The sequence below is a fragment of the Cololabis saira genome, chromosome 7, assembly GCF_033807715.1.
Source record: "Cololabis saira isolate AMF1-May2022 chromosome 7, fColSai1.1, whole genome shotgun sequence".
Classification (NCBI taxonomy): domain Eukaryota; kingdom Metazoa; phylum Chordata; class Actinopteri; order Beloniformes; family Belonidae; genus Cololabis; species Cololabis saira.
This window is the reverse complement of record NC_084593.1, coordinates 47,186,689-47,212,555: the sequence shown is the minus strand read 5'-3', so window position 1 is coordinate 47,212,555 and position 25,867 is coordinate 47,186,689. Positions and strand designations below refer to the sequence as shown.

General features: G+C 42.4%; 1 protein-coding gene and 1 non-coding gene across 2 annotated transcripts; both read right to left on the bottom strand.

Moving 5' to 3' along the window:
- Positions 1-935: 935 nt before the first annotated feature.
- Positions 936-24,849, bottom strand: LOC133447417 (zinc finger protein 431-like). The gene is made up of 2 exons (XM_061726089.1): positions 24,658-24,849; positions 936-2,442 (listed from the first exon to the last, which is right to left on the bottom strand). Exons 1-2 carry the CDS (start codon positions 24,847-24,849, stop codon positions 1,243-1,245), a joined length of 1,392 nt encoding a protein of 463 aa, XP_061582073.1. The 3' UTR covers positions 936-1,242.
- Positions 24,850-25,256: 407 nt separating this feature from the next.
- LOC133447777 (small nucleolar RNA U3) lies at positions 25,257-25,472 on the bottom strand. The gene has a single exon (XR_009782939.1). It is a non-coding gene; the product is annotated as a small nucleolar RNA U3 (small nucleolar RNA).
- Positions 25,473-25,867: the final 395 nt, after the last annotated feature.

The window sequence follows — 25,867 nt, the reverse complement described above, 5'->3', positions numbered from 1 at the left end:
ATCACAATATTCTTATTTTCTGAGACAGTCCTGTATATACATAAAGAATTCATTATTACATAGGAGCATTTCTTTGTGATGGAACTCGTCACATAAAATACAGAAAACAACGATTTATTGTACATCCCTATTACCACCTGCCTGCTTGCCTGCCTACCGATGTACAGTAGTATAGATGCTGCTCATTATCTCTACGGCAACCTGATACCTGTAGCTTCGTGAGTTTGTGTTAGAGCAGACCCAGACCTGAATGAGTAGGCTTTTACAAGAGTCCATTACATTGGACTGTTTGATGCTGTGGGACTACAGTTCATCCTATCAGCATCATTAATTCAACTGATGATGATAGTAGTCTGAGGGCTCACAAGAGATAGCGGGGATGTCGGGATGTATCTTTTTATTTTCCAGATGTCAAAGGCGGACAGCAGAGACGCAATCTGAAAAAACACTGAACATTTCTGTATGTCTGTGAAAGAAGGACTTTCTGTGATAGAGGCTCATATCTAAAATTAAGTAACAAAGCCTTGGCAGGCATAATGTGTTAAAGAGCGCAGACTTTCCGTCATTTTGAGCTTAAATTTGAAACTATTGCATAAAATTGGAGAAAGTACTTTCATATGAAATCCAAAAGATCATTACATCTTGAGCCCTCATCTGTGTTATGTGAACTTAATTCTAAATCTTAAAAAGGGACCTGAAAATTTTATGAAATTTAAACCAACATATTTCAAAAACTAAGAAACATTTTGGGAAGCTGAGACATATGGTAAAATCCAATGTTGTGTGATATATTCAAAGTTTTAATAGTGTCTCTGGCTGAAAAAAGACAAAGTTGTACAAGGCATCTTCATTCATTTTCAATAGCAAATTTATTAAAAAAAAAAAAAAAAAAAAAAAAAAGAACTCCAAACCTAGAAGAAGTTGAAGGACCTAAACTCCCTGCATGAAAAGTCCACATTAAGTTGAATTTTTTGATAGCTGAATCACTGAAATAGCTGAGAGTATGTGGGACGGGTTGCTGCATTGTTGCAAAAATTAGTAGAAGATATAATAAGAGGAAAGAGAAACGGGATAGGGCTGAGAGGGTTACATGTTGAACTTAATTCTCCATATCTGGATATAGTTGAATCTTTCCCACAATCTTATTACCACCTTATTTTTTTCCCAACATGTCTATATTGTGTCTTTTAACTAAACATATATTGCAAAAACTGCCCTGCACTGATCACAGATGTACAAGTCTTATCCACTGTGAATACGTTGGTGAGTCCGTAGATGGCTTTGTTGGTTAAAAGTCGCTCCACACTGATCACATCTGTAGGGTTTTTGCCCAGTGTGAATACGTTGGTGTACTCTTAGATTATCTTGTCGAGTAAAAGCCACCCCACACTGATCACATCTGTAAGGTTTATCTCCAGTGTGAGAACGTTGGTGACTCCTTAAATGACCTTGTTGGGTAAAAGTTCCACCACACTGATTGCATCTGTACAGTTTTTGTCCTGTGTGAATACGCTGATGTACAGTTAAATGATCTTGCTGAGTAAAAGCCGCCCCACATTGATCACATCTGTATGGTTTTTGTCCACTGTGAATACGTTTATGTACACTTAGACTACCTGATGTGGTAAATGTCCCCCCACACTGATCACATTTGTACGGTTTATCTCCAGTGTGACTACGAAAGTGGGTCCTTAGATGATCTTGTCGAGTAAAAGCTACCCCACACTGATCACATATGTATGGCTTTTCTCCAGTGTGAATACGTTCATGCACTCTTAGACTACCGGATGTAGTAAAAGCCACCCCACACTGATCACATCTGTATGGTTTTTGTCCAGTGTGAATTCGTTGGTGTACACTTAGACTACTGGATGTAGTGAAACCGACTCCACATTGATCGCATCTGTAAGGTTTATCTCCAGTGTGACTACGTAAATGGGTCCTTAGATAATCTTGTCGGGTAAAAGCTGCTTCACACTGACCACATCTATACGGCTTTTCTCCAGTATGAACATATTGGTGTAGACTTAAACTACATGATGTGGAAAAAGCTGCAACACACTGGTCACATCTGTACGGTTTATCTCCAGTGTGAGTACGTTGATGAACAGTTAGATGACCAGATGTGGTAAAAGCCGCCCCACACTGATCACATCGGTATGGTTTTTCTCCAGTGTGAATACGTTTGTGCCTTTTTAGGTGATCTGAAGTGGTAAAAGCTGCCCCGCATTGATCACATCTGTAAGGTTTTTCTCCAGTGTGAGTCCTCTTATGGACTTTCAAACCTGATGAAGTGGTGAGGACTTTCTCACATTGATCACATTTGTAAGGTTTTTCTCCAGTGTGTGTCCTCTTGTGTATCTTCAACCCTGATGAAGTGGTGAGGACTTTCTCACACTGGTTGCAGCGATAACTTTTTGGTCTTCCTTTACCTTTATGTTTCTGTAAGGACAAAGAAAATAATTTCAGTTTCTATGAAATGCTACCTGTCATTACCTTTGCAGTGAAACAATAAAAGTCATATTATCCATATTCAGTCATGACTTTTCCATGACAGCCAGGGACCATCAGATGAGATGTCTCTACCCACCTACCTACCTACATACATACCTACCTATAAACATACATATAACCGTTTCGGCACAGGGCCGTCGGTACGGTGCAGACATTTTCCGATCTGAATACGGTACAACATTTAACAGTAGCTAGTTAAAAGGCTTGTTTTGTGTGCAGAGCATACTTCAAATCCGAGTTCCCACAAGGACATCTTAAGAGGCGGAGTGGAAGTTTGTAGTCAGCACCGGACTGCCGGACTTTTTTTTATTCGCTAGCAGCTGGAGCTTGAATACCCGGCCTTATCTTCAATGTCTCCTGTTTGGGAACTCTTCGTTTTCCCGTTGAAAGGAAACAATGGACAAAGACAAGTAGATAATTCAATTCAATTCAATTTTATTTATATAGCGTCTAATACAACAGAGTTGTCTCTAGATGCTTTACAGAGACCCATACCCAGAACATGACCCCCGAGCAGTTATTACATAAACAATGGCAGGTAAAAACTCCCCTAGTGGGAGAAAAACCTTAAGCCAAACAGTGGCAAGGAAAAACTCCCCTTTAGGAGGGAAGAAACCTTGAGCAGGACCAGGCTCATCAGGGGGGACCCTCCTGCCGAGGGCCAGACTGGTGGGTCAGGGACGGCAACAGCACAGCAGGCAGGTGGAAGCAGCAACGGGATGACCGGGGGTGGGGACCGCAGGCCAGCACGCAGCTCCCGAAGCTCCGGCCCAATCAGCAAGTCCCAGGTTGGGGTGCAGGGTCAGGAAAAGACTTGTGCTCCGTAATGCAAGCTACAAGCCACCCACGACCACCTGCAGGACAAAAGAGAGAAAAGGGAGGAGAAGGGGGGGCCAGCAACGGGATGACCAGGGGTGGGGACCGCAGGCCAGCACGCAGATCCCAAAGCTCCGGCCCAATCAGCAAGTCCCAGGTTGGGGTGCAGGGTCGGGGAAAGACTTGTGCTCCGTAATGCAAGCTACAAGCCACCCACGACCACCTGCAGGTTCCGGTGTCCGGCAAAGGATGCTGCAACATGGACAAAAGAGAGAAAAGGGAGGAGAAGGGGGGGCCAGCACAAGAAACCACAGGAGCGACTCTGACACACTAAAGTTTACACTACCTAGAGATTTACCAACACCAGCTAGAGGTTTACTAAACACTAACTATAAGCTTTACTAAACAGAAATGTTTTAAGTTTAGTTTTAAAGGGGGAGGTGGTGTCAGCCCCCTTAACCCAGATTGGAAGTTGGTTCCATAGTAGTGGTGCCTGATAGCAGAACGCCCGCCCTCCAAATCTACATTTAGATACTCTAGGAACTACGAGTAAACCTGCACTCTGAGAACGGAGAGCTCTGACAGGAACATAAGGCACTATCAGGTCTTGCAAATAATGCAGAGCTAAGCCGTTTTGGGCTTTATACGCAAGTAATAAAATGTTAAATTGGATTCTGAATTTTACGGGTAACCAATGGAGCGACGCTAACACTGGAGAGACGTGGTCTCTCCTGCTAATTCCTGTCAGTACTCGTGCTGCTGCATTTTGGATCAGCTGGAGCCTATTCAGCAAATTACTTGGACATCCTGCTAACAACATATTACAGTAATCTAGTCTAGAAGATACAAACGCATGAACTAGTTTTTCTGCATCACTCTGCGAGAGGATTTTCCTAATCTTTGCAATATTACGGAGATGGAAAAAGGCTATTTTACAAACCTGATTGACATATGGTTTAAACGACAAATCCTGATCGAAAATAACACCAAGGTTTCTCACAGTTGCACTGGAAGCCATCGCAACACCATCTAATCCCTTCCTAAGATGCTCTGGACCAAGAATGATAACCTCTGTTTTATCTGAATTTAGAAGCAGGAAATTTCTGGACATCCAGTCCTTGATGTCCCTAAGACATGCCTGAAGTTTAACTAACGGTTCTGTTTCATCCGGCTTCATAGACAAATAGAGCTGCGTATCATCAGCATAACAATGAAAGTGTATGCCGTGATTCTGGATTATACTTCCCAACGGCTGCATGTATAAACTGAACAAGATTGGCCCTAGCACTGAACCCTGCGGAACACCATAACAGACCCTTGACTGTTCTGAAGAAACCTCATGTACATGAACAAACTGGAACCTGTCAGATAGGTATGATTTAAACCAACATAGAGCTGTCCCTTTAATCCCAACAACATGCTCTAACCTGTGCAGTAAAATGCCATGATCTATAGTGTCAAAAGCAGCACTGAGGTCCAGTAGAACCAGTATGGACACTAATCCCTTATCTGAGGCCATAAGGAGGTCATTCGTGACTCGAACAAGTGCTGTCTCTGTGCTATGATGCATTCTGAACCCTGACTGAAAGACTTCAAACAGATCATTTCTATACAAATAGTCACATAACTGGCTTGAAACTGCCTTTTCCAGAATTTTAGACACAAATGGAAGGTTAGAAATTGGTGTATAATTAGCTAAGGTGTCTGGGTCAAGAGAAGGTTTTTTAAGTAAAGGTTTAATTACTGCGACTTTGAAAACCTGTGGTACATATCCTAAACTTAGGGATAAGTTAATTTGGTCCAGTATTGTCGTACCAATAGCCAGGCTGACAAAGAGTCACAGCTCTGTTGAGCCGTGCATTCCTGCAGCTCTCAGTAGTGAGGACTTTATGGGCTTCTTCAACAGTAAAATCGCGAGAATTAGAGAAGAAATCAACCAGCCGGTTGTAGGTGTTTCTTCAGCTTTAGCGTCTTCCCTAGGCTCTGACTTGACTCTAGACTGTTTTGATCCTATAGACCTCCCTGAGCTGACTTCACTCGTCAATAGAGCTAAGTCAACCACATGTATGTTAGACCCCATCCCGACTCCACTATTCAAACATATTTTTTCTCTTATAAACCACAAATAAACCACAATTTATGTGTGTTCTATTTTAAATAAATCCAAAAGTTGAGTTCATAAAGTAACATTCTTTGCATTCATTTGATTCCCAATCAACATACACTGGTAAGAGTTGCTTTACATTGTTAATATGGTCTTAAAAACTGTTGTGAAATGCAAAATAATAGAATTTTATACATGCAAATATGTGATTAATTACTAAAATTCAGCCATTAATCACGATTAAAGAAAAATTTATCGCTTAACAGCCCTAGAAAATAGTAATCATGTATTCTTCCAATCCTAAAATGTGAGTTTGTCTACCCAAATAGCCCACAATTGTGTATAACGTTATTTGAGCTTGGAGAGCAGCTCTCCCCTATTCTAAGCCAGTGCTTTCTCCACAAACCATAACAAAACAGAGCTACATGTCTGTGGATTAAGCCACAGCCACACTGTCAACTCAATGTAAAGTAAATAAACAGGTGCTTATACTTGTTCTAATACAAGCCGGCAATATGTATAAACTCAGATAAGTCTAACAATAGGTAAACTAAAGTATTATTAAAGACACCATATTTTTTCATTACTTTGATAATAGATAGGCCTTCAGAGAAGGTCTAGACGGCCCTGCCGGTCCGCCACTGGATTATAGTTTTAGTGTGAAGAGTAAAGAGTAAACAATGAACAGAAAGTGTGCTTATTTTTTACTGTTTGCCTTTGTCTATTTCAAAAATGACAGGGAAGAAGCAAAAGAGCATTCTGTCATTCTGGGCAGCAAAGAGTCAGCCCCCTAGAAAGGTTGCCAGGTCAGAGGATATGGTGGAGGAGACAGTGGCTAAAGCCTGAATTATGGTGAATTATGGTTCGTTGTGAACCTTCGGACTTCTCCGTCACTCCATTTCTCCGTGGTGCAGTATCCCCCGTGACCGCTAGTTAGCAATCTTTTCCTGAATGGTTTATCCAACTTTTTCCGGTCACAGTGAATCAAAGAGATAAGGACAACTATTGTGCAAAAAAACGAAACAAAAAAAAAAAATCACACATACACGAAAAAAAGAGCGCTGAAAGTTCACGACTGCTTGAAACCGGAAATGCCTTGCTACCAAGTGAACCAATCACAGCCCTCTCGGTCTGCGTGTGGTCTGTGTCGCCTCGACGCGTAGTTAAATTTTTTTGGTGTCTCTGACCATTTCAGCCCATTGTTAAAGGAGTGCTTCAGAGATTCCACCACAGCACAAAATTTCAAATGTGCCAGCACGAAAACACCGTGCATAATAAATGAAGCAGTGGCACCTCATTTTAGAAACGAATTGGTCATGAAGATGAGATCCATTCACCTTGATCCCTGATGGGTCAAATGATACAGGTATTGTTTTGATAGCCATTGTATACCTTTGTTTGTTTTCCACACTTTCCAGTACCTATTTCTTCACAGAACATTTCAGTGTGGTGTGTAATCATGTAAAACATGTAACTCATCATTGCAGGACAAGAGAAGATGAACCTGCTCACTGTGCAAGTTTTTGACAGTGATTCTGGAAAAGTTGTCCATAGATTTTTGGATATGTGCACAACAAGTGGGCGTAGCTGTGTCACAACGGAAGTAATCTTCCAAAAAATGAACGAGGTCTTACAGAAACACGCCATACCTTGGGGAAATTGTGTTAGCTTATCAATTGACAATGCACCTGTGAATACAGGAGCAAGACATTCCATTGCATCCAGGATTCTGAAGGAAAATGCCAACACATACATCCATGGGTGTCCCTGCCACATTATCCACAATACCGCCAAAGAAGCTGGACTGAGGTTTTTGGAAGTAAATTTGATCATGTATGCTTTCAGTGACCAGTGATCTGTTGAGCCTAATCCCAGGTTAAATAGTTTGTTAAGCTGTGGTATAATGAATCTGTGATGTGATTGAATGTAATGTCATTATAAAACATCATGTATTGCAGGTGACTGGATTTGATCCAGGGGATGGGTTACCTGTCAGGCTTGTGATTTAAACAGCACCAGTGTAGTACAAATGACATGCATAAGACTTTCATTAGACTGAAATTTAGGATGTTACATTCTTGTCACAGAATTCTGTGAGTTCCATGGAAGCGAGTACATGGAAATACTTCAACACATTTCCATTCGTTGGCTGAGCCTGGAGAGGTGTTTGACTCGCCTTCTGCAGCAGCAGCCACTCACCAGCTACTTCAAGTCATTAAGTAAGCTGCATATTTCACTGACACAAATGCAAGATTACTACAAGACTGAAATGTAAACATATTTGGTGTGCAGAACCTATGCTTTTGTATTTACAGATGAGAAACAACCAAGGTTTAGAAGGCTGGTGGATGCATTTTCTAACCCGTTAACAGAGGTGTACCTCCTGCTTCTACCAAGCAACATTGCCAGCCTTCTCCACCTTAAACCTCCTACTCCAGAGAGAGAAGTCCTCAATCTTCCTTCTACATGAAGAGGTAAAATGGAAGGGTTGAGCTATGCTTCTGCCAATAATGTGCTGTACTTGGTCATTTTTTCATTTGCTCATACTTTGTTCAAATGTCATTTGAAAACATTTTCTGAATTACAACTTTGTAGATGACAAAGTTCATCCGCAAGTTGTGTGCAAAGTTTCTGAAGCTTGCAGCACTGCAGAACCAAGATGTTCATGAAATCCAACAAGGACCCATCAAACCAACAGCCAGGTAATATTCCCAAGTTTCTCATAGGCAGATACACATACAATGTCCACCCACTGACCACAAATAGACTGTTTGTGAGAGGACTGCTCATTCAGTTATGAGACTGATGTCACTGATGTCATGGGATATAAATGTACGAGGGTTATGCAAATTAGCAGTTGTGGTTGTTCTTGGTTGCAAATGAACTCTGTTAACCCTTGTAGAGTCTTTGGGTCAAAATGACCTCATTCTCCTGTTCCTTCTTTCCTCCTGCTCTCTCCTTCCTTCTTCCTTTCCTCCCTTCCTTCTCCCTTCCTTCCTTCTTTCCTCCTGCTCTCTCCTTCCTTCTTTTCTTCCTTCTTTCCTTCCTTCCTTCCTTCTTTTCTCCCTTCCTTCCTTCTTTCCTCCCTTCTTTCCTTCCTTCCTTATTTCTTCCCTTCATTCCTTCCTTCTTTCCTCCCTTCCTTCCGTCCTTCCTTTCTCCCTTCCTTCTTTTCCCCCTTTCCTTCCTTCTTTCTTTTCTCCCTTCCTTCTTTTCGCTCTTCTTTCCTTCCTTCTTTTCTCCCTTCTTTCCTTCCTTCCTTCTTTTCTCCCTTCCTTCCTTCCTTCCTTCCTTCCTTCCTTCCTTCCTTCCTTCCTTCCTTCCTTCCTTCCTTCCTTCCTTCCTTCCTTCCTTCCTTCCTTCCTTCTTTTCTCCCTTCCTTCCTTCCTTCTTTTCTCCCTTCCTTCCTTCATTCCTTCTTTTCTCCCTTCCTTCCTTCCTTCTTTTCTCCCTTCCTTCCTTCTTTCATTCCATCCTTCTTTTCTCCCTCCCTTCCTTCCTTCTTTCCTTCCTTCCTTCTTTTCTCCCTTCCTTCCTTCTTTCCTTCCACCTTTCTTTCCTCCCTTCCTCCTTCCTTGACCTGAAGACAGCACAAGGGTTAAGGAAACATAAACAACTATTATTGTGAACTTACCTGTTCCTAAGGGTAAGGTCTCGTACTGACTCTCTCTGGTAGGAGAAAAGCTGAACATTGGCTTCATTACTGGAGCTCCGCTCAGCAGGCTCCTTGATGGGAGACATGACACCACAGCAGGTGGAGAGGTTCAGCAGGCTGCGCTGGCATCTCTGTTAATGGCTGTGGAGTATCCAGGAATAAGCTCCCCCTGAGAGAGACCCTGCTCAAACATCCAGCAGAGGACAGAGTGTGGAGTGGAAGATGCTCTGTACGCTGTCCAAAGGTAAGGGTTTCACATTTTGAATAGATTGTGAAGTTTGATGATCACATCTGAAAAACAAACCTTGTTGTTTCTCCTACTGTATCTTTATCAATTCAGTACACATTGACTGTACTTCCATGCATCAATAACCCTTTTAAAACCCGAATATGGGCAATAACCCTAACTTGCACGGCCATATAAACACCAATAACCCCTTTGAATAACCAGAATTTGCTCATATTGGGGTTTTTAAAAACCCCAATATGAGCCCTGGGTTACTCCTTTTAAAACCTGAATATTGGGTCATGTAAACACCAAACGGAATATCCCCATCAAACGGAACAGGAATTTGTTTTCTGCTCATTCTCTGTTCACAAGGAATCCTGGGGCCTCATGTACTAAGAGTGCGGCGCACAAAAAACGTGCGTACACCACTTTCTACACTCACGGTCGGATGTACAAAGAATGACGTGAACGTAGAAAGCTGCGGTCCTTCACTCACACATCAAGGCTGTTGTACGCACTTTTCTGAGGTTTTGTCCGTTGGCGACACTCACTGGTGATGCAGTGAAGTGCAGAATATGAGGAAACGTGACGTCAACAATAAATTCACGACCACATGGAGGACATGACAGTCTCCACATCACCAGATAAGTTACACAAGAGTGGAGCTGCAACAATCTCACAATCAACCACATGATCTGAACAAACAACTAAAGGAGCTCAACGATGGAACCAGCAACTCCTGATGGAGCTTTGGCTCCGTTAGAGGAACCTGCTGATGATCAGATCCCACCGACCTGCTGGTCCAGGACTAAGACTGGACCATCAGCTGGTTTAGTCTGGACCTGCTGGTCCAGGACTAAGACTGGACCATCAGCTGGTTTAGTCTGGACCTGCTGGTCCAGGACTAAGACTGGACCATCAGCTGGTTTAGTCTGGACCTGCTGGTCCAGGACTAAGACTGGACCATCAGCTGGTTTAGTCTGGACCTGCTGGTCCAGGACTAAGACTGGACCATCAGCTGGTTTAGTCTGGACCTGCTGGTCCAGGACTAAGACTGGACCATCAGCTGGTTTAGTCTGGACCTGCTGGTCCAGGACTAAGACTGGACCATCAGCTGGTTCAGGTACCAAGAGGATCTTCTGGATCTCTCTCCTGAACTGGACCAGCTGCTCCGGTTCAGACCAACATGATGCTTCATCTGGAGCTGCTGACAGGTCGGACATCTGTCTGTCGTCATGACGACCGTATGGGACGAGTACTGGAGATTAAAGCCAGATCCTAAACATCCCATAACTGTGTCTGGACAGAAATACATTAAAATAAATTTTGAAGCAAAAACCGGTGTTGTGCCAAAAAGTGATTGCCTGCCAGAATCTGATTTCTTCTGATTTGTGGCCGCGGGAGCGCGCACAGCAGCCCGTTGAGCGAGAGCGCTAAACCGTCAGATTTCAGATTATGAAACTCAAGAATGAGATCAAGTCATATTTAGGTAGAAATAACTTTTCATTAACTGTATTTGGCCTTCAATCAATATTTGGCAGGTAAAAAGAGCCATTTTCAGGGGAGAAATCAGATTCTGGGAGGCAAACACTTTTTGGCACGACACCTGTCTCTCCTCCTGCGGATGCAACACTCCGAGTTACAGCAACTTTGCTCTTTATTTCTCACGTTTGCACCTCGATAATCCCGTCGGCACAAATTGTCTTTATTTCTGCAGCAGAGGAATCAGATCGTGATGCTTCATGTTTTAAATATAAATGTATTTTGTTCACATTGTTATACTTATAAGAGAGGTGATCGCGGACATCCATAATGTGTAAGACTCAATAAACGTGTACATTGGTCTTAATCCGTCAGTATATAATATGCATAAGCGGAACGACGAGCCGTTTTTCATCCACCAAAAATTCTGGTGTCGGTTCTTAAAATACAAACAAGAAAACCAGAGTGTAATGATGCACTAACGCTGCCCATTAAAACCACAACTCTTCACGGAACGCAACGCAAAGCAAAGAACACCATAATGTAGGCGTCAAACTGAATCCCAGAAGGGCCGGTGTCCTGCATGTTTTAGATGTTTCACTGCTTTAACACACCTGATTCTAATTAATCATCGTCACCAACTTGTCATCAAAGTCTGGATAGTTCTGTTGATGACACAGTCACTTGTATCATGGTGCAATGAAGCAGGGAAACATCTAAAACCTGCAGGGACACCGGCCCTCGAGGACTGGAGTCCGACACCCCTAAATGCCCCAAAATGAATTATTTATTCCAGCTCAGAGCCGATGTTTTCTTTTTTTATTTGTTTTACCTGTTTTTGCACATTTCTTGTTAGGATGAGTGGTTTTTAATGGATAATTATCTTCATCATATTCAAACATATATTTGAGGGAGGAGACAAGGCGGAGTGTTGTGCTCCTGCATGTGCGCTCAAATCCACGCTGATTGGGATGTACAGAGAAACCTGCGTGGATTTGGGCGAACGCACAGCTTTGTACATCTGGGCCCTCATTTATCAACAGTGCGTAGAAAAGGTCCTAAATTCTGTCGTAGGAGTGAAATTTAGAATGTGTGTAAGTACAAAAAAATCCGGATTTATCAAACGTGCGGACGCTGGTCGTACGCACATCAGTGATGATAAATCCCACCTGTTCTAAACTGCCGTGCTCGTGCATGGTTACCGTCATTTGCATACAGAAACGCCTCCAATTGGCCATATATGGAGCAACAACAGCTCCCGCTTGGAGGTTTACAAACTTTATTGAACCAAATTCTGTAGAGTTTACAACAAAAGGCAAATGAAACAAAATAATCAATTATCTACAAATATTCAACATTTGGGGGGGTTGAGAGCAAAAAAAAAAGATACATTTACTGACAAGCTATGGGGAGTGTATTAATAAAAATAAAGAAACAAAGAAATCGTTTTATATAAGCTTTTGGCAATATCGTTTTTTTCACGCATCAGTTTAAGACAGTGTTTCTCAACCCTGGTCCTCGTGGACCCATGTCCAGCATGTTTTAGATGTTTCCCTGCACCAACACACCTGATTCTAATTAAAGGTCCTAATTAGCTTGTCACCAATGTCTGCACAGCTCTGTTGATGACACAGGTACTTTTATCACGGTGTGCTGAAGCAGGGTAGCATCTAAAACATGCAGGACAGGGGCCCATGAGGAACAGGATTGAGAAACACTACAGTTTACATTCATTTTTCAGTTGTACAATGGAGGGTTTTCTGTTATTCCATTTGCATTTATGTATGTGATATTTGGCTTGTAAAATAATTATGTTGACCATGTTTGATATATTTCTTGGAAGATTATCCATAAATTAAGATTTGGTTGGAGTCAAAAGCTCCTGCTTGGAGGTGCAAACACCATAGAGCTGTTCTGCAGAATAAATGAGTGTTGCATTCCTGCAGGCCACCGGGCAACGACGGGCAACAGAGACATAGTTGCATCGCAGATTATTTGTGCATTGATTGAATGAAATCCTTTCATGTCCACGTAACTAAATTCATTGTGTGATGGTGCTTTTATTGTGATTTGGGTGCAATCTAGCTCCAATTATGTTTGGGAATCCGGCGATGGCATGAAATCCTCGTTTAATTTGGGCTTGTTGGTGATGTGTGTATGGAAACTGGGTGTAAATTAGGGCCAGAGAAATGATTGCATACAACACTGCCGGCATGATTCTGAAATGCCGCATGTCTCCAATCTCTCTCTGAAATGTTCCGGTGGACAAACATCCCAGGGTGGACAGGAGCTGGATGTGACTGGGATGGAGCTAAATCACAACATAGATCCATCAGAATGTTTTTGGGGAAGCGGTACCTGCTGAGAAGCCGCTCCGTGCTCTCACTGAACAGATCAGCGCGCTCTTTGAAAACGCGCTCTCTGCGGAGCGTGTTTTTGCGGAGCGCACGGTCTCTAAATCCTCCAACAGTGCAAGATAAGCCATGGTACTTGTATTTTCTTTTCAGGTCGTCCTGCCAAAGCTGTCTTTTATAGCTTGTCACACCAATTATTCAAAATGTCTGAATTACTTATGGAGAATTTTTATTAATTGGAGGAAACGGGGAACATGTGCACATGTTCCCCGTTCAGTCACAGTTCAGCGATCTCAAACTTCACATGTAAAGTTTGAGACTCTTTTAATGGGTTCTATTTGTAGTTTCACTGTTCTACCACTAGGTTTTGTGCGTACGCATGGTCGGAGCTGTGCGTATATTTACACGTGTTTCTGCGCACAGTTACATGTTGATAAATACCATACTTTGCGTGGAAATGCTCGTACGCATGCTTTACGCACAGATCTGTGCGTACGCACGGTTGATAAATGAGGGCCCTGGATTTTTGCGGTCTTGTTAATTCCACGCACGGATTCACGTTGAAATCCACGCACTCTTAGTACATAAGGCCCCAGGGGCCTCATGTACAAAGGGTGCGTACGCACAAAAACATGGCGTACGCCCTTTTCCATGCAAACGTTCAGATGAATCAAGAGTGAAATGAGCGTGGAAATGTGCGGTGCCCGACGCCAACTTCATGGCTGGCGTACGCACGTTTCCACAGCTATTGGTCCGTTGGCGACACTTAGTGGTGATGCTGGGAAACTGTTAATAATGTGAAAACAATTAGCCCTCAGAGTGATGTGCACATCAGAGACACACTGATGAACAATTAACACATTCAACTGTCTGCAATTACACGAGTGGATATAAAAGCAAAGTGGTGCAGAAATACCGTTAACAACAATGGCAGCTTTGGCAGTGTTAGAAGATATCGCAAATGACGCAGTAAGAAGAGAAAGAATATTTAGCCTAATGTAATCGGAGCTATCGACTGCACACACATTGCTATAAAAGCACCATCACTGGATGAATATGTGTACGTTAACAGGAAGCATTTTCATTCCATTAATGTACAGATTATATGATTAATTTATGTTAATTGTGAAGTTATTTCTTGGAAAAAGGGGCAGATCAGATAAGATTCTTCTTCTTTCTGCTTGCTTTTCATTCACGAGTTAAGAACATTTGTATTTGTATTGAATTATTTTATTTTTTTGAAGGAAATAAAGAATATTAAAAAAAAAAAAAAAAAATATGTCACAGGTGTCAAACTGAATCCCAGAAGGGCCGGTGTCCTGCATGTTTTAATGCAGGGGTCCTCAACCCTGGTCCTCAAGGGCCGGTGTCCCTGCAGGTTTTAGATGTTTCCCTGCTTCATTGCACCGTGATACAAGTGACTGTGTCATCAACAGAATTGTGCAGCCCTGGATGACAAGCTGATGACGATGATTAATTAGAATCAGGTGTGTTAAAGCAGGGAAACATCTAAAACCTGCAGGACACCGGCCCTCGAGGACCAGGGTTGAGGACCCCTGTTTTAATGTTTCACTGCTTTAACACACCTGATTCTAATTAATGATCGTCACCAGCTTGTCATCAAAGTCTGGATAGTTCTGTTGATGACACAGCTCCTTGTATCATGGTGCAATTAAACAGGGAAACATATTTAAATACATTTGCATATTTAAATGGAGGCGTGGACAGGGAGGAGTCTGGTACTCCTACATGTGCGCTCAATTCCACGTTGATTGGGATGTACAAAGGAAATGTGCTTGGATTCATGCCTACGCACAGTTTCATACATCTGGATTTTTTTGTGCGTAGGACGTTTTCTGGATTTAAGCGTACGCCATGTTTCAGTAGGAAATCCACGCACTCTTAGTACATGAGGCCCCTGGGGCCTCATGTACTAAGAGTGCGTGGATTTCAACGTGAAACCGTGCGTGGAATTTACACGAACGCAAAAATTCCGATGTACAAAACCCTGCATACGCCCAAATCCACGCAGGTTTCTCTGTACATCCCAATCAGCGTGGATTTGAGCGCACGTGCGGGAGCACAACACTCCGCCCTGTCTCTTCCCTCAAATAGTTTGAATATGATAATGAAGATAATTATCCATTAAAAACCGCTCATCCTAACAAGAAATTTACAAAAACAGACAAAACATATTAAAAAAAAAACATCGGCTCTGAGCTGGAATACATTTATTTGGGGGCATTTCTTCCGATTTCAGCTGCATATGGGTAATGCTGTTCTTTGCTTTGCGTTGCGTTCCGTGAAGAGTTTTGGTTTTATAATGATCGTACGAGTTTGTGACTGCGGTCACGCCATCTCCGCTTCGGAGAGGCGCAGTCGCGCTATCTGCGCTTGGAAATCAATTGCCCGTCTACATCGCGTTGTACGGTAAAGCGTGTGGACGGCTTCAAAACGGTTATTATTATTATTTTCATGTCTTGAAATAGATACATATGTCATTACTTTTTGTAGTTTTACTAAAGTCTAACAAAATGATAAAAAACGCAAAACCAATTATTCAGCAAACTGCAACAATTTGATTTGTTTTTTTAATGAATATTTAAAATCTGCCTATATAGAAATGAATGGGATTCTGAATGGGCGATTGGCTTTGCTTTTTTTTATAATTTTGTTAGACTTTAGTAAAACTACAAAAAGTAATGACATATGTATCTATTTCAAGACATGAAAATAATAATACTAGCCGTTTTGAAGCCGTCAACACGCTTTACCGTACAACGCGATGTAGACGGGCAATTGATTTCCAAGCGCAGATAGCGCGACTGCGCCTCTCCGAAGCGGAGATGGCGTGACCGCAGTGGTTTGAATGTTTATGGCAGCATTAGTGCATCATTACACTCTGCTTTTCTTGTTTGAAATTTAAGAACCGACACCAGAATTTAAATTGGTGGATGAAAAACGGCTCCTCGTTCTGCTTTACTGTCACGCGTATACTGACGGATTAAGACCAATGCAGCCTATACGTTTATTGAGTCTTACACATTGTGGATGTCCGCGATCACCACTCTCATAAGTATAACAATGTGAACAATATAAACTTATATTTAAAACATGAAGCATCACGATCTGATTAATCTGCTGCAGAAATAAAGACAACTTTTGCCAACGGGATTATCGAGGTGCAAACGTGAGAAATAAAGAGCAAGATTGCTTAAACTCGGAGTGTTGCATCCGCAGGAGGAGAGACCGGTCTAGATCCCGGTCCATCACCGGGGAAACACTGTCAGGAGTCCTGCAGCACTTGCAGCGGACTCCATATCAGACTCTGAAAGTTGCCTAAACATTCAATAAAAACTTTATTCATTCATTGGATCCTGGACCAGCAGATCAGTCTGGTCCCTGAAGACTCGCTCCTGATCTTGCATCAGCAGGGTCCTCTAACGGAGCCAAAGCTCCATCAGGATTTACGGTTCCATCGTTGAGCTCCTTTAGTTGTTTGTTCAGATCATGTGGTTGATTGTGAGATTGTTGCAGTTCCACTCTTGTGTAATTTATCTGGTGATGTGGAGACTGTCGTGTCCTTCATGTGGTCGTGAATTTATTGTTGACGTTAAGTTTCCTCATATTCTGCACTTCACTGCATCACCAGTGAGTGTCGCCAACGGACAAAACCTCAGAAAAGTGCGTACAACAGCCTTGATGTGTGAGTGAAGGACCGCAGCTTTCTACGTTCACGTCATTCTTTGTACATCCGACCGTGAGCGTTGAAAGTGGCGTACGCACATTTTTTGTGCGCCGCACGTTTTGTACATGAGGCCCCAGGGGCCTCATGTACAAAGGGTGCGTACGCACAAAAACATGGCGTACGCCCTTTTCCACGCAAACGTTCAGATGAATCAAGAGTGAAATGAGCGTGGAAATGTGCGGTGCCCGACGCCAACTTCATGGCTGGCGTACGCACGTTTCCACAGCTATTGGTCCGTTGGCGACACTTAGTGGTGATGCTGGGAAACTGTTAATAATGTGAAAACAATTAGCCCTCAGAGTGATGTGCACATCAGAGACACACTGATGAACAATTAACACATTCAACTGTCTGCAATTACACGAGTGGATATAAAAGCAAAGTGGTGCAGAAATACCGTTAACAACAATGGCAGCTTTGGCAGTGTTAGAAGATATCGCAAATGGCGCAGTAAGAAGAGAAAGAATATTTAGCCTAATGTAATCGGAGCTATCGACTGCACACACATTGCTATAAAAGCACCATCACTGGATGAATATGTGTACGTTAACAGGAAGCATTTTCATTCCATTAATGTACAGATTATATGATTAATTTATGATATTTGTGAAGTTATTTCTTGGAAAAAGTGGCAGATCAGATAAGATTCTTCTTCTTTCTGCTTGCTTTTCATTCAGAGTTAAGAACATTTGTATTTGTATTGAATTATTTTATTTTTTTGAATAAAATAAAAAAAATAAAAAAATATGTCACAGGTGTCAAACTGAATCCCAGAAGGACCGGTGTCCTGCATGTTTTAGATGTTTCACTGCTTTAACACACCTGATTCTAATTAATGATCGTCACCAGCTTGTCATCAAAGTCTGGATAGTTCTGTTGATGACACAGCTCCTTGTATCATGGTGCAATTAAACAGGGAAACATATTTAAATACATTTGCATATTTAAATGGAGGCGTGGACAGGGAGGAGTCTGGTACTCCTACATGTGCGCTCAATTCCACGTTGATTGGGATGTACAAAGGAAATGTGCTTGGATTCATGCCTACGCACAGTTTCATACATCTGGGCCCTCATTTATCAACCGTGCGTACGCACAGATCTGTGCGTAAAGCATGCGTACGAGCATTTCCACGCAAAGTATGGTATTTATCAACATGTATTTGTGCGCAGAAACACGTGTAAATATACGCACAGCTCCGACCATGCGTACGCACAAAACCTAGTGGTAGAACAGTGAAACTACAAATAGAACCCATTAAAAGAGTCTCAAACTTTACATGTGAAGTTTGAGATCGCTGAACTGTGACTGAACGGGGAACATGTGCACATGTTCCCCGTTTCCTCCAATTAATAAAAATTCTCCATAAGTAATTCAGACATTTTGAATAATTGGTGTGAAAAGCTATAAAAGACAGCTTTGGCAGGACGACCTGAAAAGAAAATACAAGTACCATGGCTTATCTTGCACTGTTGGAGGATTTAGAGAACCGTGCGCTCCGAGAGAGCGTGTTTTCAAAGAGCGCACTGATCTGTTGATCAGTGAGAGCACGGAGCGGCTTCTCAGCAGGTAGCGCTTCCCCAAAAACATTCTGATGGATTAATGCCGTGATTTACAACCTATAATGGAGCGAGAGACAAAACGCAAGCCATCCCAGTCACATCCAGCTCCGTCCACCCTGGGATTTTTTGCCACCGGAACATTTTGACATATGCGGCATTTCGCAGCCGATACTAAGCAAAATCATGCCGGCAGTGTTGGATGCAATAATTTCTCTGGCCATAATTTACACCCAGTTTCCGCATAAACACATCACCAAATCGAAATTAAACGAGGATTTCATGCCATCGCCGGATTCCCAAACATAATTGGAGCTAGATTGCGCCCACATCGCCATAAAAGCACCATCACATAATGAATTCAGTTACGTGAACATGAAAGGATTTCATTCAATCAATGCACAAATAATCTGCGATATGTCTCTGTTGCCCGTCGTTGCCCAGTGGCCTGAACGCACGACTCATTTATTCTGCAGAACAGCTTTATTGGTGTTTGCATCTCCAAGAAGGAGTTTTTGACTCCAACCAAATCTTAATTTATGGATAATCTTCCAAGAAATATATCAAACATGGTCAACATAATTATTTTACAAGCCAAATATCACATACATAAATGCAAATGGAATAACAGCAAACCCTCCATTGTACAACTGAAAAATGAATGTAAACTGTAGCGTCTCTTAAACCAGTGGTTCTCAACTCCGGTCCTCGGGACCCCATGCCCTGCATGTCTTAGATGTTTCCCTGCTTCAGCACACCGTGATAAAAGTACCTGTGTCATCAACAGAGCTGTGCAGACATTGGTGACAAGCTAATTAGGACCTTTAATTAGAATCAGGTGTGTTGGTGCAGGGAAACATCTAAAACATGCAGGACAGTGGCCCACGAGGACCAGGGTTGAGAAACACTGTGAAAAAAACGATATTGCCAAAAGCTTATATGAAACGATTTCTTTGTTTCTTCATTTTTATTAATACACTTCCCATAGCTTGTCTGTAAATGTATCTTTTTTTTTTTTTTGCTCTCAACCCCCCCAAATGTTGAATATTTGTAGATAATTGATTATTTTGTTTCATTTGCCTTTTGTTGTAAACTCTACAGAATTTGGTTCAATAAAGTTTGTAAACCTCCAAGCGGGAGCTGTTGTTGCTCCATATATGGCCAATTGGAGGCGTTTCTGAATGCAAATGACGGTGACCATGCACGAGCACGGCAGTTTAGAACTGGTGGGATTTATCATCACGGATGTGCGTACGACCAGCGTCCGCACGTTTGATAAATCCAGATTTTTTTGTACTTACACACATTCTAAATTTCACTCCTACGACAGAATTTAGGACCTTTTCTACGCACTGTTGATAAATGAGGGCCCTGGATTTTTTTGTGCGTAGGACGTTTTCTGGATTTAAGCGTACGCCATGTTTCAGTGGGAAATCCACGCAAGTCTTTGTACATGAGGCCCCTGGTCTTTTGAGTCCAGGAAGTTCTTATAAACACGGAGAAACCAAGACCAGGGGCCTTATGTACTAAGAGTGCGGCGCACAAAAAATGTGCGTACGCCACTTTCAACGCTCACGGTCGGATGTACAAAGAATGACGTGAGCGTAGAAAGCTGCGGTCCTTCACTCACACATCAAGGCTGTTGTACGCACTTTTCTGAGGTTTTGTCCGTTGGCGACACTCACTGGTGATGCAGTGAAGTGCAGAATATGAGGAAACTTAACGTCAACAACCACATGGAGGACATGACAGTCCCGACATCACCAGATAAATTACACAAGAGTGGAACTGCAACAATCTCACAATCAACCACATGATCTGAACAAACAACTAAAGGAGCTCAACGATGGAACCTGCAACTCCTGATGGAGCTTTGGCTCCGTTAGAGGAACCTGCTGATGATCAGATCACACCGACCTGCTGGTCCAGGACTAAGACTGGACCATCAGCTGGTTTAGTCTGGACCTGCTGGTCCAGGACTAAGACTGGACCATCAGCTGGTTTAGTCTGGACCTGCTGGTCCAGGACTAAGACTGGACCATCAGCTGGTTCAGGTACCAAGAGGATCTTCTGGATCTCTCTCCTGAACTGGACCAGCTGCTCCGGTTCAGACCAACATGATGCTTCATCTGGAGCTGCTGACAGGTCGGACATCTGTCTGTCGTCATGACGACCGTATGGGACGACTACTGGAGATAAAAGCCAGACCCTAAACATCCCATAACTGTGTCTGGACAGAAATACATTAAAATTAATTTTGAAGCAAAAACCGGTGTTGTGCCAAAAAGTGATTTCCTGCCAGAATCTGATTTCTTCTGATTTGTGGCCGCGGGAGCGCGCACAGCAGCCCGTTGAGCGAGAGCGCTAAACCGTCAGATTTCAGATTATGAAGCTCAAGAATGAGATCAAGTCATATTTAGGCAGAAATAACTTTTCATTGGCCGGGTTTCCCAGATCCAACCTCTCTTAAGGATTTAAGAAGGTTCCAAAGAAGGTTTGAACTAAGAGACAACCCTAAGATACGGGTGTTTCCCAGATGACTTCTTAACGCCGTCCTTTAGTTTCACTCTTTCAGAAGCTCTTTGGAGCAGCTGTCCGGTTCTGAAACCAAATCAATCGATGCCAGGCAAATCGATCACCGATCACTATCAGCGCATTTTCACACGCAGCACTGCTGCCTAACGCACTAATTCACTGCTGCCTGTGCGTTATAATAAAAAATTAAGATGATAAATATAATTCAATGACCCTTTTTCATCCAAACGGTGTGTTACTCCGTTATTTCTGGCTACAGTGAGGCTTTTTTTCCCCACACGCAGAAACCGGGAGGAAACGGGGTGGGCGTGTGTGTGCCTTCAAAAACATGACGGTCAAGAGCCAAGAGAAGGCAAGTTTCGCAAATCGCAACGTGGAATTACAGCAATCCCTGGTTTTTCGCAGGGGTTATGTTCCAAAAAGAACCTGTGATAAGTGAAATTCTTTTTACAATTATAGAGGGCTTCTAATTGCGGAGATCATCCCCGCCACGCACGTATTCCACTGCTCTGATGCCGCTGCATCCCGACTCTGCAGCGTCTTTTTATCCTAAAGCCCGCGGTGCAAGTGGGTCTTTTCAAGAGAAGAAAATAGTTATGGGTCGTTGTCTTCGCTCTTTTTTCTTCTGGGCAAAAAGATTCTTTAATATAAACCGAAACCATTGATTATATTTGAGACTGTAATGAACGATTCATCAAAGGCCGTTCTTCAGCTGCTGCTTCCCTGTCATCACATAGGTGCGCTTGGGCTGGAGGATCGGTGTCCCGGCTGCCTGACAGCCCGGTCTGACAGCACGTCCAGGGGACTGAAGTGCTGACGCACGAATGCGTTCATAAAAACAGTTCTGCTTCGCGCACGGCGACGCGGTTGATTTGCAGAGAGAACATGCTGTATAGCAGCCAAATCATCAAATAAATGATATTCATGATGATCGTTTTATTTGTGCGTAATGCATAAAGCATATACAGGAACACACTTGTTATTCCTTATTTTTCTTTTTTTTCCCCCTTTGCTGTCACCAATAAATGCTAAACAATATAAATCTAAAGTATAAAATAGATCAAAATTTGTGCGGGGTGCATTGTTTTAATATCTCATTGCTTGGTGTGATATTGATTTGCCTGACGCGGCTGGATCTGTGAGTCTTTGTTCACTAAGATGGTTGTAAAGACTGGGTCAGCAGCATCTTTCATTTCCTTCTTAATGAAAGAGATACTTAAGCTAAGAGCGACTCTGGGAAACGCGATTTTCTTTCACAGGCTCCTTAAGAAGGTTTGAAAGAAGTCTTTCGCTGTTAAGAACTACTTAACTGATCTGGGAAACCTGGCCATTAACTGTATTTGGCCTTCAAACACTTTTTGGCACGACACCTGTCTCTCCTCCTGCGGATGAAACACTCGAGTTACAGCAACTTTGCTCTTTATTTCTCACGTTTGCACCTCGATAATCCCGTCGGCACAAATTGTCTTTATTTCTGCAGCAGAGGAATCAGATCGTGATGCTTCATGTTTTAAATATAAATGTATATTGTTCACATTGTTATACTTATGAGAGTGGTGATCGCGGACATCCATAATGTGTAAGACTCAATAAACGTGTACATTGGTCTTAATCCGTTATAATATGCATGACAACAAGCGGAACGAGGAGCCGTTTTTCATCCACCAAAAATTCTGGTGTCGGTTCTTAAAATACAAACAAGAAAAGCAGAGTGTAATGATGCACTAACGCTGCCCATAAACATTAACAAACCCGTACGATCATAATAAAACCACAACTCTTCACGGAACGCAACGCAAAGCAAAGAACACCATAATGTAGGTGTCAAACTGAATCCCAGAAGGGCCGGTGTCCTGCATGTTTTAGATGTTTCCCTGCTTTAACACACCTGATTCTCATTAATCATCGTCACCAATTTGTCATCAAAGTCTGGATAGTTCTGCTGATGACACAGTCACTTGTATCATGGTGCAATGAAGCAGGGAAACATCTAAAACCTGCAGGGACACCGGCCCTCCAGGACTGGAGTCCGACACCCCTAAATGCCCCAAAATGAATTATTTATTCCAGCTCAGAGCATTGTCTTGTTAGGATGAGCGGTTTTTAATGGATAATTATCTTCATATCATATTCAAACATATATTTGAGGGAGGAGACGGGGCGGAGTGTTGTGCTCCCGCGCATGCGCTCAAATCCACGCTGATTGGGATGTACAGAGAAACCTGCGTGGATTTGGGCGAACGCACAGCTTTGTACATATGAATTTTTGCGGTCTTGTTAATTCCACGCACGGATTCACGTTGAAATCCATGCACTCTTAGTACATGAGGCCCCAGGAGGAGACTAATCACTTCATAAATGTAATGAAGGATATGAACATTTCTGCATTTGTAGACGGTAGAAAGTACCGGGATAGAAGATTTACAAGAAGGTGAGAGAAAAGTTGCGTGAAGCAGCATTTGTTTTGAATTTGGATACAGGAAGAAGAAGCGGAAATGATATGGGCTCAAATTAATGCCATAAGTATTTTGTATCTGTAAATAAACTTTGTACTTGTAGAAATATTTTGTGCGTGTGCAAAAAATATTTGTACTTGCAAAACATATTTGTACTTCTAGATACAAAGCTACAAACTTTTTACAAAGCTACAAACTTTTTTTACAAAGCTACAAACTTTTTTTACAAAGCTACAAACTTTTTTTTACAAAAGCTACAAACTTTTTTTTACAACTACGAGTTATGGCACTGTTTTGACGTGCCAAAACTAAGAGCCAATCAGAGATCTTTGGCACGGGTTTCAAAGGGTTTCTGGATAGCCAATCAACACATTGCATCGCCTACTGACGCCGCCGCCATATTGGATGTGGCAAGACTGGGCTGCAAAGTAATACAAGTAAATGGACTTATTTTCATAAAGCACCTTTCTACAAAGAAATGTACGTTTTACGTCTCATTTATTCATTCACACACGCACTAATATACTTGGGAAACAGTTAGGCACCAAATATAATATATTTAATTTTCTCAGATGGCAAAAATAACAACTTTATTGATCCCACATAGGAGTAATTCATGTTATATCAGCTATAGAGAACAAGGTAGTGCCGAAAAACAATATATATCCCCCTCTCACAAAAATAGAGACATATTTTTTTATCAACAAAACAAATAAAAAAAAATTCAAATAACCAAATAACATATTTGAACCATTTATATCCCCCCTCACAAAAATAAGAAAAATAGAGAAACATATTCTCTCATTAACAAAGCATATTTTACATTTTTACACATTACATTACATTTTATTGGCCTAAAGCCTGAATTATGGTTCTGCGTTACACCGACGCAGAGCCTACGGCGTAGAGTACGCGGCGACGCGCTCCGTACGTAGGCGACGCCGTACCCTACGGCAACGATTTAACGCTGAACCATAAATCAGCCTTAACAGCGGCGTCTCCCTCCAGCAGCCCAAACAAGGCGCCGCCACATCTGCACGCATTCAAACGCATGAACGTTTACAACACTATTAAAAAGATAACGTGTTTGAGCAGTCAGCTTTAATCAACGTATCCAGATGAAATACAGGTAGAATATGTACCGGGCCTACAATAAAGCGTCTGGATGATCATCAACAGACAGAAACGGGACCGGAGCATCTAACCTGCAGATCAGCAGAGGAGCCTGCTCTGGTCCCGCTGCTGGGTCCTGGACCCGGGTCCTGCAGGTCCTGCAGGTCCTGCAGGCTCGGTCCCCTGGGGTCTGGACCCTCTGGACCCGGGTCCTGCTGGTCCTGCTGGTCCTGCTGGTCCTGCTCCCGGCTCGGTTCCCTCTCGGGGTTCTGGTCCGTCCGCATCCTTTTGCTGCAGGAGACGCTCACGTTTCTGTTTCTCGATCGGCCTTCAGGTTCTCGCGATACTATGAAAGTCTAGCTTTTTGAATGGAATTATGGAAATTAAACTTTTCCATTGTGTTGTCTGTCTTAATCAATATATAAGTATATAGCAGACGAGGCGTGTAGCTGGTCTCATCAGGACGTTTATTCCCAGGTTGTCGTTGCAATAACCACAACTGACACTTCCAGCTCGCAGCTCGTGTAGGAACTCCATTACCCAGCATGCCCTAGGTGCTTAGCACATGTGCAGTAGCTTCAGCAGCGCTGGAGCTGGAAGTGTCAATTGTGGTTGTTGCCATGACAACCTGGGAATTACCATCCTATGTTAAATTTATTATTATAATAATTTCTTTGAACAGTAATTAACTACCACTCTGATCATACCCCCTCCCTCAGTACTCCAAGGAAGAGTAAAGAACGGTCATCAATGACAAGAAACGTATGAAATAAATCATTATTTCTTGTCCGCTTCCCGCTCAAAAGGGGGTATCACGACTCATCATCGTGGATAGCGAGACCAAACACTTTAGAAAAACATTTCTCAAGTCAAGAACTATAGAAATGATCCCTGAAAGTATAGTCTTAACTTCTTCAGCGCCTGGCAACAGCATGTCATTCACGGACACATCCTTCTCAGTGACGGTGCTATTCTGTTGACGAGTAGGCCCAAAACGGCAAGTTAATATACATTAAAAAATTAAAAACCAACTAACAATGTTGTTTCGGTCTGAACGGTAACGAAGCATATAAATTAAATATTGTTATTCTATTTGAGATAACCCACAATCCTTTGCGACGACGGGTGCGTGGATTTTAAAGTTAAACGTCTTTATTATTAGTTTTAAAATATGTATAAGCCTTAGCACTGGTCTCCGTTAAAATAATATTTGAACTGATAAAAGATAGCAATTATTAGGTGGCAGGAATAATAGTTATATAGGTTTACAAACCTTCTACGCGCTTACACGGTGCGCCGTTT